Source organism: Impatiens glandulifera, chromosome 6 (genome assembly GCF_907164915.1).
Source record: "Impatiens glandulifera chromosome 6, dImpGla2.1, whole genome shotgun sequence".
NCBI lineage: Eukaryota > Viridiplantae > Streptophyta > Magnoliopsida > Ericales > Balsaminaceae > Impatiens > Impatiens glandulifera.
Genome location: NC_061867.1, coordinates 32,992,795 through 33,010,529, shown reverse-complemented (window position 1 = coordinate 33,010,529; position 17,735 = coordinate 32,992,795). Strand labels below are relative to the sequence as shown.

Sequence of the window (17,735 nt, the reverse complement as noted above, 5' to 3'; positions counted from 1 at the left end):
AAAGGATAAATATATATTTTTGTTAATAAAATATAGTGATTAGATGGATGATAAGATGAGAGATGTAATATATGAGTTATGGAGAGTAAAATTAAAATAGAAATGATACAAGCCCAGGGATTTGGCCACAGAATATCCGAGGACTGTCACCAACCATGATTAATATTATATAAAAAAAGAAAAAGTGAAAACAAAAGTAGCTACTTATTTTACTTTATAATAATAATAAAAAAAAATTAATTTTCTTTTTTATAAAATTGTGTTTATTAAATAAAATTTAAGTCTGGCTTAAACAAAAGAGAAAGGAAATTTGAGGAAATAACCTTAAAAAGACATTAAATGCGGAAAGTGTCAGCGCATTATTTTTAATGCGCTGCGACACTTTTATTTTATTTTTGGACAAAAATGTCCAAACAACCTGAGGTTGCGTGACGCAATTTTTTATTTTTTTATTTTAAAAATAATTTAATTATAATTTTTTTTTGAAGAAAATGCCTTAGTTGCGTCACGCAATCGCGAGACGAAAAGAATAAAATAAAAAAAATTCATCTCGCAATTTCGATTGGATCACGCAACTTTCGACATGGACAAAATCGTCCAAAAACAGTAAAAAAGATTACCAGCACATTTTTTTTAAGCGCACATTTTTTTTAAGCGCTGCACTTTCCGCATTTAAGACTTTTTTAGGGGCTTTTTCTCAAATTTTCCAATGATAGAGAGGGGAGAGTAAAGATGAATTTGAAATAAGTAAACTTTTCTCACGTGTCAAATGCATATGGAAGCCAACGTTACAATCGATTGAAATGGAGATCGGGAAACGGCTGCACCTGAAAACTCAAAGCCCTTTCTTTTCCATTCTCTCTCTTCCCCTCTTCTGTCAGTTTTGTTTGATCTGATTCTCTCCCACCGAGCTGCTTTGCTTTGTTTCGTTTCGTTTCCCCAGTTCTTGTTTTTTTTTTTTCCATTTCCCACAAATATAGAAATCTCTTCGCCTCTCTAACTCACCTCGCCGGACAAATCTAGACGAGGTTCTCACAGTTTCTTTGCAAGAAAACTTAAGGGTCTTCCTCATCTCATCCTTTTATGGAACCACTCATCAACTTCATCATCCGACCGCCCAGGTGAAATTACCGAATTTCAACTCTCTTCCTCGTTATTTTTCTGTCACTTGCATACCTAATTCACACTTTTATGTCTGTCATGTGTCGAGGCTACCCAATTTTAGTTGAACTTTCGAAAGACTAGGGCCCATCTTACTGATTCAATTTTTTAAGATTTGATAACCTCTCTGCTTTTTATAGTCTCGAGGGTCTTGTCTTGCTTCCCCATTTTTGCTATGATAAATTGTTTCATGGTTGATATCTTTCTGCGCAGTCTTTTCTGATGTTAGATTTGTTGGAGGAGGAGGAGGAGGTTTAGTCTTATAACCAAATTAATCGTACAAGGCTCTGCCTGCTGGCTTTATGTGGTTCTAGTGCAAAGACCTAATATTAGTGCAGAAATGATTGCATGATAGTTAGGTGTGATTAAATTGGTAATACAATTTGCACGCCCATATGATCATTTTGTTGTAGAAATTTAGTGTTCAAGTAGCTAATGTTAATCAATAGATTGAGCAGCAATTTCTATTTCAGACCCCCCTACACTATAACTTGATAGCCTGTAAATCGTGCTGTAACGTTCTCTTTTAGGATCGTTTCTATGACCACATACAATCATTTTCACTTTACAACATGTGAAAAAGAAACTTTAACACATGTAAGTTGAAAATAAAATAAAATCCAAATCTAATTTTCCAGTCCAACCAAGGATTTCACTTGTAATTACCATGTGTAATATATCAGCTGATGGAGAGATTATTGATATCTTTTGTTTTCTAGAGCTGAGTACGACCCAAAAAATGATTTGCTGGATCAAGAGTTCATGCTCAAAGGCAAATGGTTTCAGAGAAAAGATATAGAGGTAAGATATATTCTGGCAAACGATGTTTTCCTCATCTCAGGAATTCTTGAAGCTTTATCTCATGTTAAAATTTTTCTAGACAAATAATTTTTCTTTTGACTATTATTTTACAGAAATGGACTTGGGAATTTCTTTTGTACTGATTCTATTTCTTATTCTTTACTGAACTTGAAAATGTGAAGGTTAAAAATAGTAGAGGAGATATTCTTCAATGTAGCCATTATATGCCTGTTGTTCGTCCAGAGGGAAAGCCATTGCCTTGCGTTATTTACTGCCATGGAAACAGGTTAGTAAATTGTATTCTCTGTTACAAACCTGTACATCATCTAAACCTGTTATACTAACATTAAACTGACAGATTTTGAATTATTTCCATATCTTTTAAGAATACAAAATGCATGTGCCCACAAACTATTTATACTTGCACTAAAAAAATGTTCTACATTCTGATACAGTGGGTGCAGGGCTGATGCCAGTGAAGCTGCTATAATTTTGCTGCCTTCTAACATTTCTGTTTTCACCCTTGACTTCTCTGGTTCTGGATTGTCTGGAGGAGAGCATGTGACTTTAGGTTGGAACGAGGTAGTACTTACACTTTATCAACCTAGAGATAGATTTATCTTTTTTCTGTGAGCACTATTATGTTCTTGGTGTCTGCATTTTTAAGCTTGTTCAGTATTGTATATAAATCAAATTTAAAATCTGTGGCTATATGACTATAACGTGACTCTATATCTCATTATGCTTTGATTGAAAGTTCTCACATCTGTCAACATCATGTAGCTGCTACTGTTTACAAGAAACTTATCTTCACTAATACAGATAGGCCCATTGTGCATGATAGAGGCATCTAGTCTTCATGTCTCAAAAATTGTTTCTGCATTTGGGAAATAAAAATTGTCTTCATGTCTCAATGAGATTGAAATAAAAAAGGGTTATGGTGGTGAGATGATGTGCTATCCTCCTTTAGAAAAAAAAAACCTTATCTCTAAAGAACACAAAAGAGAGTTTGGGGCTGATTTGGAATTTGGATCCAATAACAAAACTTGAATTGTTTGACATCCTAGGATTGGACTGATATTGTATCCGTTCAAGAACAGCCCATTCCCCAATGGATTAGAGTATGGTATTTGGTTATGCTACATTTGAAGTAACTGATTTCTATGATCCCTAATTTGCATTTTAGTGGGTTGGTCTGGTATGAGAAGTTATGTCAAACAAGTGTTTTAGCCTCCTTCCTGTCTACCACACCTGCTCACACATCCTTTTGACATACGTGAGAGCCTGGTTGATCCAATCATGATAAATTGTAATGAACGAAAAGGCGGCCCTTGAGCTCTCGAGTCTCGATGGATGATTACTTCTTCCTTCCAAATGAGTAATACCACAGGTATACCCCTCAGATTATTTCCTCCAGATAGTAATGAGGTAGGTAGGAAGGATAGGATCCAGCTACACCTTTAGAAGCTCCCACCCCCACCCCCCCAAAGTCAATCCTTTGCCAAATGGAGTTTAATTGAGCTAAAGTTTTGACATGGTAGTTTTCAACTTATAACCAGATACAACTCTTTTTTTATTTATTAAAAAGGTATTGTTTTCAACTGGGCTAAATTTTCATCAATGCACCTTTTGTTCTGTGTAATTGTGTTGATTATCTATTAACAATGATTGCAGTATATTATTCAATCTAGTCGAATATTTAGTTAAACTTCCTGACATGGACAAAGGTTCTTCAAGTTAGACATTGCATTAGACATGATGTGTAAAGAGTCATCTACTCCATATTGAATGTTTGAAAATCATATCCTCCAAAGTCAAACATTCAATAATAAAAGGAAGGTTACCTGTATCAAAACAATTATTCAGTAAATTATAACTAATTTGATTCGATTCATTGTAATTACTATTTTCCTTTAATGTAAATAGTCGGCTACATTAAACAAAAACATTCAACACAATTATCAGATCTGGATAGGTCTGTTCTCAATTTCTTTCTCAAAACTTCATGGTATCAGAGTTACAATCTGACCAAACTTCTGTCACCGTCTCTTGTTCTTCTACCACACAAACTAATGGAGACTGGATACAAATTCACTGGGATGAATTATCTCCAGTGGTCAAACTCAGTCCGAGTCTTTGTGAGCGGGAAAGGAATAACTACATAACAACGAATATTTGGCTCCACCCAGGAGCTGATCCGAAGTTCAAAGACTGAAAGTTAGAAAACAACCTTGTTTTATGCCATGGCTGTTGAACTAACTCCATGTCTCCCAAAATAGGCGAGCACTTCATACTCCATGAGAGCGCAAAGGCTATTTGGGATGAAATCAAGGAAACTTATGCACAAGTTGACAACACCTTGAAACTATTTGAGATAGAACAAATCATCCATAAGATAAGGAAAACTGACTTTGGCAGCAAGTTGATATCTTTGATGGAACAACGTGGAACAAAGACGATGCTTAAGCATACCGAAAAATCCTGGTAAAACGGAGGACCTTCAAATTCCTATTTGAATTGAACCCCTCATTGAGTCACTCTCGATTCCTAGCCAGAAGTCGCCGCCCACTATCCCTGAGCCCTTCTCAGAAATACGACGGGAGGAATACAATCTGAAAGTAATTGGAAATGGTATTCTGATGTCTCCCATTGAACCAATGACACTTGCAACTAATCGCTTCTGGCAACGACCAAATAGTACCCATGATGAAAACGAAATTGTACCCGCCGCACTCGTTCATGGTGCGACCACTGTCGCAAAGCCGACACATAATGGAAAAGTGTTGAGTCCTCAACGGAAAGCCACTTGACTAGAAACCAACAAAAGATCTCGAACCACACCATCTCCGCAACCCGCCGAATTTCAGGGACCACTTGATGCGTTGATGAAGGCCTCGCGCCAGACAAGAACCATCCGCCACTCCACTAGCCGTAAACAACTGATAATTGGGCTAGTTATAAGACAAACCCAATTAACTGCCTAGTCGGTGGAAAACCCTAAACCCTATCTTCGAGGACAGTGTCATTTGTGCTGAAACCAAATCAAACCATCCAAACAGTTTCAACAAAGTAAAGTATTTCCATATATCAGTTATAAAATTGTAGGGAAAGCCTTCATTGCGATAAAACCAAGCATGTTTGGAAACTTAAATTTTATTTGTATCTCTTTATATGTGGATCAGTTGAGATCAAGTTTGGAAACCAAACATAGTGAGACACACATTCAGACGGTTTTCTATCTAGATCTAGTTTTCTGAACTTCAATATAGTTTCATATTCAGAGCTCATCAATGAGACATGAAACTTACAACTGATGAAGGCATTCATTTAATTCTTTAGCTTGTTTCCGACATTTCCAAACAACCGATAGTGTCCTTCCTGAAGCACATTCAGCATACTCAGTAGTGTAATATCCGCATTCCTTCAAAGCTTAGTTTGATTAGGTTGAAGATGAAGACAATCAACACCACCGCCTCTTCTTCGTTCTTAGATTTGCACATTAGGCTTAGGTTGAAGAAGAAGAAACGGATAGAGGTTGAAGAGAGATAAAATGAAAGATGAAAATGGGAGAGTTTATTGTGAAAATGAATTTATATCTAAGGTTAAATATGGAAAGTAAAAATTAGTAAGATTTATGCCTACTCCTATCCGTGATAATTTTATACAGCATTTGAGGTATAATTTATCCTTATTATAAATACCGTAGATATAAAATTTTGTAACCAAACAACTCATTAACTTTACTGTACATATTATTATCCTATATCTACATGATTATACTTCCAACCAAATGTAGACTCAGTGAATTATTTATCTTTTCTTGAGTCTTCCAGTTTCTTTCCTAGGGCTTCAATTGTAATCTAATCTACTGTATTACCCGAATTTTGTAATTCAATTGAATGTTACAGAGATGCTAGGTGAAATACTCTTGAATATATAAATACATGTAAAAGTAAAGAACGACATTGATTAGACTAACACAAACTAACTTGTACTTGACAAGAGTTAACCTGGTGGGACTTGTCTTGATTGTTACTTCCACACTTTGTAACAACTAGAAGGGGATGAGATAAAAGAATTCAAGAGGAGATGACAAAGAATGACCTAAGCCCTTAGATGAGAAGCTTGGAAATCTCCATAGACAAATATAAAATATAGATGAGATAAGATTTTTCTTTTCAGCTACAATTTCAACATAACATATCCCTAATTCTCTACTCTTTATATATACCTCACTTTCATATCTTAGTGGACCTGACTATTACATAAAGTGGCTTGTGGCCTTGTGGAATAATAACTCATGACACACTTCCCTCAATCTAGGGGATAGATTTCTGGCCAAACAAGGAGGCCCAAAAGGAGTTGATTCAATTCAAATCCCATTTGAGAGGTGCATTATTTTCTTTTAGCTAGAGTTGGAAATTCGAGCCGTAATGTCGCTGACTGAAATATGAAGCTTGCTAACTATTTCTTATTAGACGGAGTCTCACCTGAAGTGATCGACCTTCGAGGTATCCTACCTCAAGTAAGATCTCCCAATCCATTTGAGAGATGACCAAAATGTGCAATATTTCCTTTTAACTAAAAAATAAACCCTAAATTCAAACAAACCAAGTACAAATACATAATTATTAAGTTACACAAAACCTTATTGTGAAAGGAAAAATGTAACTAAGATGAGGCCTCACGATTTCCATTACGGCAATGTGAAGCTTTGGCGCTCCATTGACGACAGTGATGGACCTTAGCGAATGCTCCCTCTAGCAAATCCGGCTGTATCGACGTGGAATTTTTGCTTCAGCTAGGGTTGGAAATTCGCTCCGTAGTGTCACTAACTGAAACATGAAGTTTGCTGACTATTTCTTTTCCAACGAAGTCTCACCTGAAGTGATTGGCCTTGGAGGAGAGAGAGCAATAGCAGTGGCTGAAGATGAAAAGAATGAAGGGTCTAATTGATTTCAATAGCTAAAAATACAATTAAAAAGAAATAGGTTAGAAGGATTTGTATTTGTGGAGATGAAACTATTGGAACCTTCGGCCAATGGCTGCTCTCTCCATTAGCTGAGGCAATGAATGTCCTGTAATTTTTCTCTAAGAACAATATTAATACTGCTCTGATACCCTCAAGAATTTGAGAAAGGGGAGCGATTGAGGGATATTATTCTTATATTTTTGATAGGATAAACATCCATAAAAATGCATTCAAAAGTAAAGAACACCATTGATAAGAGTGAAACAAGTTAACTTATGGGACTTGCCTAGAGTATTATTTCCATGTATAGTAAAAAAAGACTATGATGAGATCTGGGAATCTGGCATTACTATTCCATATACCTTTTCAAATACTCATAATTATCATCATTGTGCCATAGTCACTTTGAAATAATATGTTATAATAAATATACAGTACAATAAACTTATATCCTTATTGTGTCTCTTCTATTGTCATTCTAGTTTATATGCAACCTTAGCCTTCTTGATGTTTTTTGTGTTTAAAGGAGTATCAAAGCTCCATCCTTCTTGTACTGCTCCGGATCTTCCTGTAACTTGTTTTTTCCATAAACTATGGAGTATTAATTAATCATCCTGTTGTTTTTTATTTTTTACTAAGTACATTTTTTGTTTTGTTTTTTGTCTTCCTCCTACATGTTTCACCTGCAGACTTTCCTGTAAATATTGGGATTTCTATATATGTTTCAACATATAGCTATAGCTATATTTTTATTTATTTTTGAAGTCTTCTTCATGATGGACACCTTTTGCTCCTAAGATAACATGTTCTATCCTGCTACTCTTACAGAAGGATGATCTCACTTCAGTGGTTGAGTTCTTGAGGGCAGATGGGAATGTTTCTCTCATCGGTTTGTGGGGCCGCTCAATGGGTGCAGTGACCAGGTCTTTTTCGTGCTCTTTCTGTATTACTGTTTTTCCATTAGAAGTACTGAACTCATAGGTAACTTTTGTTAGCCTAAGATTGATTTCATTTTCAGGTCCTAAACACCGTTAATTTAGTTTTCTGTCGTTATATTCTTTGGATGCTGTTACTATACTAGTTATTTAATTATGTTGGGAGCTAACTGTTATGAAGCTGTGGTTAATTAATAACTTATTCCAAATCTGAATAATTAAAGTACTACTTTTATTTTATTTAGAAAGTTAGCACGATCCCATAGTCATGTACCCTACTTCAACTTAAAATGTTCGTAGTGAGAATTAAATCCGAGACCAATAGTCTCTTAGATCGGACTCTTGCCACTTGTTATTGTAGCTTCCTACATTAAAATAAAAGGTAATGCATATCCTGTAAAAGATTAAATCTTCTAAATATTTTCATTGTCCAAAACACTAAATCTAAGTTCTGCTAAATTGAAATCAAGAATAGTAGAAGGTAGATTTAGCCAAGTAGAAAATATTCATCCGATCCATTGCACTTCCCTTTTTGGAAGTAAACTATTTGTAGTGTATGCTGTAATCAAATCAATCTATATTGGCAAAATCGCGAGATGTTGAAAATTATTATTTGAATTTCAAAGTTTTTCAACATTACAATATCTTCAGAAAAAGGTTTATTTAAGGGATGATAATCAAACAATTTTGTTGTTTCCGATATGGAAAGAAATGATGGTATTGAGCAAGGTAGAAAAATACTTCAATGTATGGATGGTTAGAGCCATGTCTCTTGAATAAAAGACTTTTGTAACCTATTCGGTATTTGGTGTGAAGGGGATGGAGGAGGAAGCATATAAAATGAGAACTCCCTCCAAACCCTATTATCCGACTCAAGTGTTACAAAAGTCATTGAAGAATCTATCATATCCGTATGAATGTCTTCCAAACCCTATTATTCGACTCAAGTGTTACAAGTCATTGAAGAATCTATCATATCCGTATGAATGTCTTCCAAATTTAGCATCATCGCAAGATGAAATTGATATTAATAGAAGATCAACATCAAAACAAGTTTCAGTTTAATAATATTATAAATAAAATATTTATATCAAATGAGAATAATTGTCTATTTATTGGATCTATTATCTTCATCCAATAGATTGAAAGTTATATGTTGTGCTATGCCATCCTTATGTTCCAGATACTTTATTACCCGAAAAGAGTGACAAAGTAACCTTGGCCAACAAAGTTAGTTTTTTGCGGCTTTATTTCAATAATTAAAGCTATAAGTTGCAAGAAAGAGAAGAAACATGGCAAAAGACTCAAGCAAGAATAAATAAAGAAAAAGTATAAGAGAGTTATATTTTTATTTAGTTGAAGAGAGAGAAGGAGCTGCTTACTTGAAATGGACGAAAATTTTCATTTCAGACTGTTCAATTTAAAAGAAATTAGCGCCAAAACTCTTATGCCTCTTAGAAGCTTGGATCAAAGATTGGTGGAGTGGCTGATGAAATGTAAGAAATAGATTTTTGTCTTCTTATACCGTCCACTAAAATATTGGGCTTACTTATTGGTATGGGATGCAAAGAGTGGGGCTGACATAAATAAAAAATGAAATAAGAAGAGGAAACATCGCGGGCTGCGGAAGCGTGATAAATCTCTGATGGACCAGTAACATTTTGAGTTCATTTTCAGATTGACCCTTCAAATAGATTGAATAGTCTGACTAATATTTGGTGATGATATTAACACTTCATGGTTGACACTTGAGATTTTTAAATGGAACAAATGGGGAGTTAGACTTGGTAGACTACTTTGATGCTATTCCACTTCTTCGAGGTCTCTTGATGGGAGGAGTAATGTGATGGATATGGAGGTGGATAGGCTTAATGTAATGGGTGCCCATTGTTATTATAGTTTTATTATAAATCGAAGAATAGTTAGGGTTTATGATATCATATCTCTAATGTTGAAAGATTGACGGTTTCTAATATCTCCATCAGATTATTCAATTCTTATCTATATTCTCTTGTTTCTCGTATAATTTCTCTATAAACCCTAGATCTGCCACAATCAACCATTCTACCATAATATTCAAAGAGAAAATTTGAATGATTATCAATTTGAATGATTATCAATATCAAGGCATTAATACTGAACCTCACATCATTCCTCAACTTAGCCTTCTCAAGCTTCATTCATCTCTTTTCAATCACCATCAATGCCTTCATCGGTTGAAAATGAACTTCGTATTTACATGACGAATAACACATTCATCACCTGCTATGAATTTTAACCAGATCCGAGTTCAACCGAAATTTCCTTTGGATGTTATTCTTGACATCTCCAAATAACTTTGAGGAAAGGAGTTAGATCATGCACCATGCATCCTATATCTAATATGGTTTCATACAAAGGTCTGTCAGAAAATTATTGTGCATGTATCATTGATTTTGGTAAAGTACATGTACCAAATTATTTTCATGAGGCTCTTAAACACCCCAAATAAAGAAATTAGATTCTTATGAAAAATCGCACGTGGTTCATGTGCAAACTTCCCAAAAATAAAATGTTATCGAATGCAAGTGGATCTTCAAAGTCAAAAGCAAAGCATATGAAACTGTTGAAAAATTCAAAGCTCGTCTTGTTGCTAAGGTTTATCCCAATCTTATAGGATTGATTATCATGTAACATTTGCCCATGTTGCAAAGTTGAACATCATCAAAATTCTTTTATCTTTGGCCCTCAATAGACCACTTCATCAACTTGATATATATCCTTAATGAAGATCTCAATATTTTATTTTGAAGTAAGCATATATGGAAATACCACCGGAAATTGATGCTCAACCTAGTGAAGTATGTCGACTTCACAAATCTCTATACGGGCTCAAGCAATCTCGGAGAGCAAAAAGTTGACCTCATCCGTGATCACACCATGCTTGTGAAAACATCACAGGAAAAGAAGCTCACTATTCTAATTGTATATGTTGATGACATCATCATCAACGGCAACGATAAAATTGAAATTGCAAGATTTAAAAAGCTCATTACGAACGATTTTAATAATGAGGATCTCCTTCCTCTAAAATTATTTCTCGTCATGCAAGTAGCTTGATCCAAACAAGGAATATCTTTATCACAACGAAAATATACATTGAATTTGTTAAGAGTTGTGAACCTGCTGACACCCCATTGGACCCCATATACCAACTCGAAACATGGATCATACTCTTACAAACAAGAGAAGATAACTAACGTTTTGTAGGATGACTTCTTTTTGTCTCACACACGACCAAATATCAAATTTGTGGTTAGCGTGGTTAGTTAATATATAAATTGCCTATCTGAAGATCATATTAATGCAATATTCAGAATTTTGAGTTATCTTAAAAGTACTTGAGGCAATGGTTTCTCTTTAAACGAATGATGTTAGAACTAAATTTTGATTGATTTTTTATCATCGACAAACAATCTACTCCTGGCTATTGTATATTCGTATGAGAAATCTTGTCACTTGGAGAAGCAAGAAACAATTTGTTGTTGCAAGAAGTTGCGTTGAAGCCGAATATAGGGCTCTCGTACTAGGAATATGCGAAAGAATCTGGATACGATGTGTTATGTCAGAACTGAGAATAATCATTGAGAAGCTTATCATGCCGCATTGATTATGTTAAGAATTCAGTCCACCATGACATGACAGAAATATGCACATTAAGATTGACGGGCATTTCATCTCAGAGAATGTGTCAATCTTGTAATCAAATTGCAGATATTCTCACCAAAACTCTCCTGAAACCAAACTTTGACGAAACAAGAGGCAAGTGGGCATTCACCGTTTATTACCTAACTTGAGTGGAGTGAAGAATTAAGTTAACTAATCTTATAAATAATGCGACTAATCGCGGATTCATTGAAATCAAGATATATGAAATACATAATCAGGTCCCTAATATCTATTAATCAAGAGGATATGTTACTTATATTACTTTATTTTAATTATTATAATTATAAACGGAAGGTAATGTAGATCTATAATATGATAAATGTACATTATAAATCAACACAATAATATAATACAACATTTGCTGATTTTTCTCAACTCACTTAATTATCAATTTTTACATGTTTGTGAAACATGGAGAAGTTCTTGTCTTATCTACAAGACTCTGAATGAGATTTGTTTCAATTTCCATAGCATAAATTGAGGACCTTGTTGTACATGGTGTATTATTTAGTATTCTAAACAAATATATAACATATTTTTTCTCTCTTTCTAACTTAATGTAGGGCATTTCCACTGCCTAATTTATTTTTCATGGTTTGTTTGCCTAATGCCGGAACTTTCCAATCTGTTTCTTCCATATTTTCAATTAGTAGATGCAAGGCCAACCTTGAAAATTTGACTTGGGTTTGATTTGTTTCTTTGCCTTTCTTCTTCTTCTTCTTTATTTGCACTGAAATTTTAAATTGTGCTATCCAGCTTAATGTATGGGGCTGAGGATCCTTCAATAGCTGGAATGGTGCTCGATAGCCCATTTTCTGATTTGGTTGAATTGATGATGGAACTCGTGGATACGTATAAAATTCGACTTCCTAAATTCACGGTAAGTATTAGATATTCATAGGAGAAATATTGTTATCTTAAGGAGTGACCACATTTAAGCTACTGTGCGAAACAGTTTTATTTCCATTTGATGTCAGATTCGTTTTTTTGTTTTGTTTTTATGTTAGATTTGTAAATTCTATTTACACAATAGTAAGATACTGCATTTGGAGTTATTTTTGAACTTGTGTTCCTATTGTATCTTTGACATATATGAGAGGTTTATTCAAAATTAGAATCAGAAGCATATGTATATGCAATTTACATATCCAATTTGAACAGTTTTAGGTGTGTTTGATGACACTGAAAATAAGTGCTAAAAGGTGAATAATGAATTTTAAGTAAAATTATTTCTACTCTAATTTTTTTTAGCTTAATTTAAGTTGAATCTAAATAATTAAATAATTTTAGAACAATTATTAAATGAACTTAATTCGAATAAGAACTTAATTTCCAGGTGAAGTTTGCCATCCAGTACATGCGAAGAGCTATTCTCAAGAAAGCAAAATTTGACATCAGTGAGCTTAATACCATCAAGGTTTGATACTTTTTGCTACTTTGAGCATATGATGGATTAAATTAATTTTTATTGTTTAGGTTATGATTGTCATCAAAGTTTGTTCTTTGAGATCATTATGAAGACTTTGCTCACTGTAGTTATCTCATCCCGTATTTAAGGATGTAGAAATTTTGAGAGGGATAATATTATTGAGATGTTGAGTTTTGGTTTACATGAGAAATTCAGATATTTAAAAAACATTGAGTGTAATAAAAGGAAATACTGATAACACTCAACATGTTGAATGCAAGCAAAATTGCATCAATTCCAAGGAGAGAGAAATCAACAAAGGGGATTATTCTTAAACCTAATTAAAGGGATCTCTCTAATCAATAAAATATATCCTACAGTCTCCAAACTTTGTCAAACAACATGGTGTCAGAGCAAAAACTCTAGCCGTTGGTTCTTCCCTCAGCCACAAGACACAACCAACTTTTTGTTGATCCTTCATCCAGAAGCCGCTCGTCTCCTCCTCGAACCGCAAGACAGAACCTGGAATAAAGCAAATAATTATGAACCTGGATTTTATTTCTATTAGCAGCTTGAACTAAATATATAACAGTGTTTTGCTGGTTCAATGAAGATCTGAAAGTCCAAAACTCTACTGGTATTTCCTGTACTTGTAAAATTGTTATTCCTTACTATGGTCATTGTTATTTCTTCTGTTTAGGTGGCAAAGTCCTGCTTTGTTCCAGTTCTATTCGGGCATGCAGTGGATGATGATTTTATACAGCCTCATCATGCAGACCGTATATATGAAGCTTATGTGGTAAATTCTTTTTCTGTGACTCAGTTGTAGAATGTGACCTTATTAGTGCACATCTTCTCAGAAGAATTTATTTGTCGTTGTGGTCTATCAGTAGATACATTCAATAATTCCCTTTATTTTAAACATTTTGGTGTCTTTGTGGTCTATCAGTAGATACATTCATCTTTATCCTTTATTTAAACATTTTGTTATGTTACCTTGTGATTTCTTGTTTAGATCATATAAATGATATAAAAATGTTTAATTTATATGGAAACTGAAGAGGTTCCTTTCATTCTGGTTTTTAAAGGGAAAGTTAGATTTGTTTCAAGTTATGTGAATCAAACTATTGACCACCCTTGGTTATGTAAAGTAGTAGCTTAGAGATCTACTAAAAAGAAGAATGACCTAAGCCTGTAGAGAAGATAACCTGATTCAAAACTTTTTCATTCATAATTCATCATAATACCTACTCTACTATTTATAAGTCAGTAACCCATTAACTTACTTTACTCATTACCATACTCCTCCTACCACTGGTTATATATTTATCTCGCATTGCTGGCCATTAAATTTGGCTATATTTCTGTTATAAGGAAGTAAATTTTCATTATTACTTTTGGATCATTGAGGAAATAGCTAAAGTTTACACTTGTTCAAATAGGTGACTATTTGTATTTTCTAAGTTCTTTTCATTTTTGTTGCCAAATCAACATGATCCTTTATTTAACTATTATTTTGGAAGTAAGAAAAGCGTATACACCAACTATTCAACTATAGACTTTCAGTTTGTACTGGTTAAGTGGTTAAGAAAAGGGTATACAAATGCTCATTTTGTCCTTACTGGTCCCATCCGAATAGCTTTATATATATCATCATTATTTCTTCATGAAAAGGTGTTAATGTTAAAGGTAATATTTTGTCCCAAAAAATTGAAAATACACCCATAAACTCGCACAACAATTTGATTTAGGGATTTTTTACCGTGTTCTTTGCAGCTCTTTTCTGGATTGTATGATTTATATCTTATTTTGTTTTTTTTGTGGATTCATTTTTGGCAGGGGGACAAGAATATTATCAAATTTGAAGGAGATCACAATTCTCCTCGTCCACAGTTCTATTTTGATTCTATAAACATCTTTTTCCACAATGTTCTCCAACCTCCCGAAGATGAAGTTGGGGAAACTTTTTTGGACACAACACCTGATTACTTCAGCAGGGTAGGCTGTACTACCTCTAGATGCCGCCATTTTGAACAATTTTCTTTTAATTTTTGGGAAATGCCGAAGTTTAATTTAATAAATGAAAAGCTAGTGGCACTAACAAAAAACAAGAAAGAAAAAAAAGAAAGAAAGATACCCAACAAACTGATTATCGCAAAATATAATCAAATTAATTGAGCTATCTATCTATTAAAGAAAGCCAAAGAAAGAGAAAGATAAGAAATGCATAACAATGTCAGTTTCTATGTTCAGGGTAGATGGAGTACCTTACCTGAGATGGGATACACAGAGGATGACTTTTTTACAACAGGTATACATGGAAGAAAAACCGAAATTGTTTGTATTGGCTTTCAGATAATTCTCTTATTGACAATCTGTTGTCGATAGGTCGCGCTTCTAGCACCACAGAAGATGCCATTGAGCAGCTTCGATCCAAGAGGCAGATGAGTAGAATAGAGGTTAGTTATTTCTCGTGAAGTGGTGTTTTGTTTTTGGGCTCTGATTCTCATTAAATGGTTTACTTAAAATTAAGGCTCTAATGTGAATATGCTCTTAAATTTGGCAGGTTCCATCAGATATCTCATCACAAGATAAACCAGCAGAAACTGAGGTATTCCTTGAATACATAGTCTAAATACCTAGACTTCGTTAATGAATTTCACAATAGACGGTCCACATGTTCCTGCTAAGTGCTACCCACCCATCTTGTTGTAGTTTGTTATACTTTTCCTTCCATTCCGAAACCAATAAGTTCAACTAAATGCACAAAACAATTAAGAAGAGGAAATATTAATAACGATGAAGGAGTAACTGATAAGTGCCTTAAAACCATTTAGTACCACCACCAAAACCAATAATGCCTTAAAACTAACAAGTCTGGTTGATCATGATGAAGGAAAACTGATGTCTGGTTTATGTGTAGGCCTTTGTGTAGTGCTTATGGATGCTTGTTCAATGATTGATGTCAAACTAGAAACTGAACTTTTCTTATGTTCATGTAATATTGCCTATAGATGATCTCCCAAGTCCCTATCATTTGCAAATAGTTTTGTCTTTCAACATTTAACTTCTTATAGCAATTTTTAAAAACCAGGTAAATTCCATTCAAGGCATTAGTGAACATCTGATGGCAATTACCCTAACTACTTTCTCTATTTATAATAAAGCTAACAATATGTAACTAATTATAATTCTTCTTGTAATGGGCTAAGTGCGGCCCAAGACCTATGTCCATTACACGGGTAGACACTACTAACTATAGATATCATACTTCATTCATAGCTATGGATTGAGGAGGAAATTATGGAAAATAATGAAATTTAATTATTTAATTCATACCTTGTTTCAGGAAGGATCTTCTTCTGATAAGCAGATGCCATCGTCTTCAAACATGATTAGTTTTGAACTCTCTGATGGGCAACCAAATGGACCCCGAGTGCCTGCCTCCATAGACTATGACGATTACCTGGAGTACTCATTTGATAACTTGTCCCACTTTCCTTCTAACTCGGATGAAGAAGAAAGAGTAAGTTAGTTGCACATAAAAATGGTTGCTTTCTCAATTCTTTATTCAGAAAGTCTAAGTTTTCACCATTGGCTCTTCTGATAAAAAAAAAACAGATGTTCAGAGAAGCTGTGATGGAATCAATAAAAGACATGGAGAAAACTTCGAATACCAAGCAAGATGAAAATTTCGAGAACCTTAATTCTGTCGACACTTCAGTTCCTCCTTCCAGTTCAAAACCAGATAATTCGGCTAACAAAATCATCCAGTCAGGCGATGATCAGATTATCGTTTCTACAGGTCCTTCACCAAGTGCTCCTCCAGTGAACACAGTAAGCTCATCATCCAATGGTGTTGAAACGATTGATTTTACAAAAGCAACTGTGACAGTTGAAAGGAACCCGTCAAGCAATATGATAGATGGTTTGCTGAAACGATGGGACCTTAGTTTCTTTCGAGGTAATAATAGGTGAAAATTGGGTTGGAAGTGTAAAACAAGGAACATGAAGCATTTACTTGAGAAAAGAAAGAAAGTGAAAAGAGAACAGCATACATATGGGTATTTATTCCACTTTATTTGTATATTGTGTTTGTTTTGGAGGAAGAAAACATTATATGATGATTCTTGGAAAGAAATCACTTACCAAAAGATGGGGAACTCTACTATGTGTGTGGTGGGGAGTTTGTTTGACTAGAGAAAAAAAGAAGAAAAGGAAATGTACAGTATATGTAGACAAATATTATTGGGTTGAAAATTTGTTGAACTTCATTCAAAGTTTATGTATATTTGGTTTGCACTTTTTTTTAATCTGGATTATGATTTTGACAAAATGTTATCCTTGCCAAAAATTATGTATTTTATTTTCTAATCAAGATTTATAAAATAAATATTATACAAAATGAAATCAAAAGTAGAGTACAGTATTTATGAATTTTAGATCATGATTTAGAAAATATTTTATACAAAAAAAGAAAAAAGGACTTTTAATTTGATTTTGTCTTGACTAATTTTTAATGTGATTGATTTTGTGACTCAAATTGTTTAGTGTATCTACTATATTTTATTTTTGGAAAATAATGGCTGTTCATATAACTTTGAAGAATGCAAATTAGTTCAGGCAATAATAATAATAATTATTTTTATTTATAAACATATAATTTTTATTGAATAATTTATAAATAATACAATTGAAATGAAGAATATTAAGACAGACAATTTTTTTTTTTTTTTTGTTTTTGTAAGGA

The 17,735-nt window shown here is 33.8% G+C and overlaps 1 protein-coding gene across 1 annotated transcript; it reads left to right on the top strand.

Annotated features, from left to right (window-relative positions):
* The first annotated feature begins 800 nt into the window (after window positions 1–800).
* LOC124941502 lies at window positions 801–17,310 on the top strand. Its single transcript, XM_047481842.1, has 14 exons — window positions 801–1,121; window positions 1,881–1,962; window positions 2,145–2,248; window positions 2,418–2,544; window positions 7,763–7,857; window positions 12,334–12,457; window positions 12,914–12,994; window positions 13,686–13,784; window positions 14,825–14,983; window positions 15,239–15,296; window positions 15,374–15,444; window positions 15,552–15,596; window positions 16,335–16,511; window positions 16,607–17,310. Exons 1-14 carry the CDS (start codon window positions 1,084–1,086, stop codon window positions 16,961–16,963), a joined length of 1,617 nt encoding a protein of 538 aa, XP_047337798.1. The 5' UTR covers window positions 801–1,083; the 3' UTR covers window positions 16,964–17,310.
* Window positions 17,311–17,735: the final 425 nt, after the last annotated feature.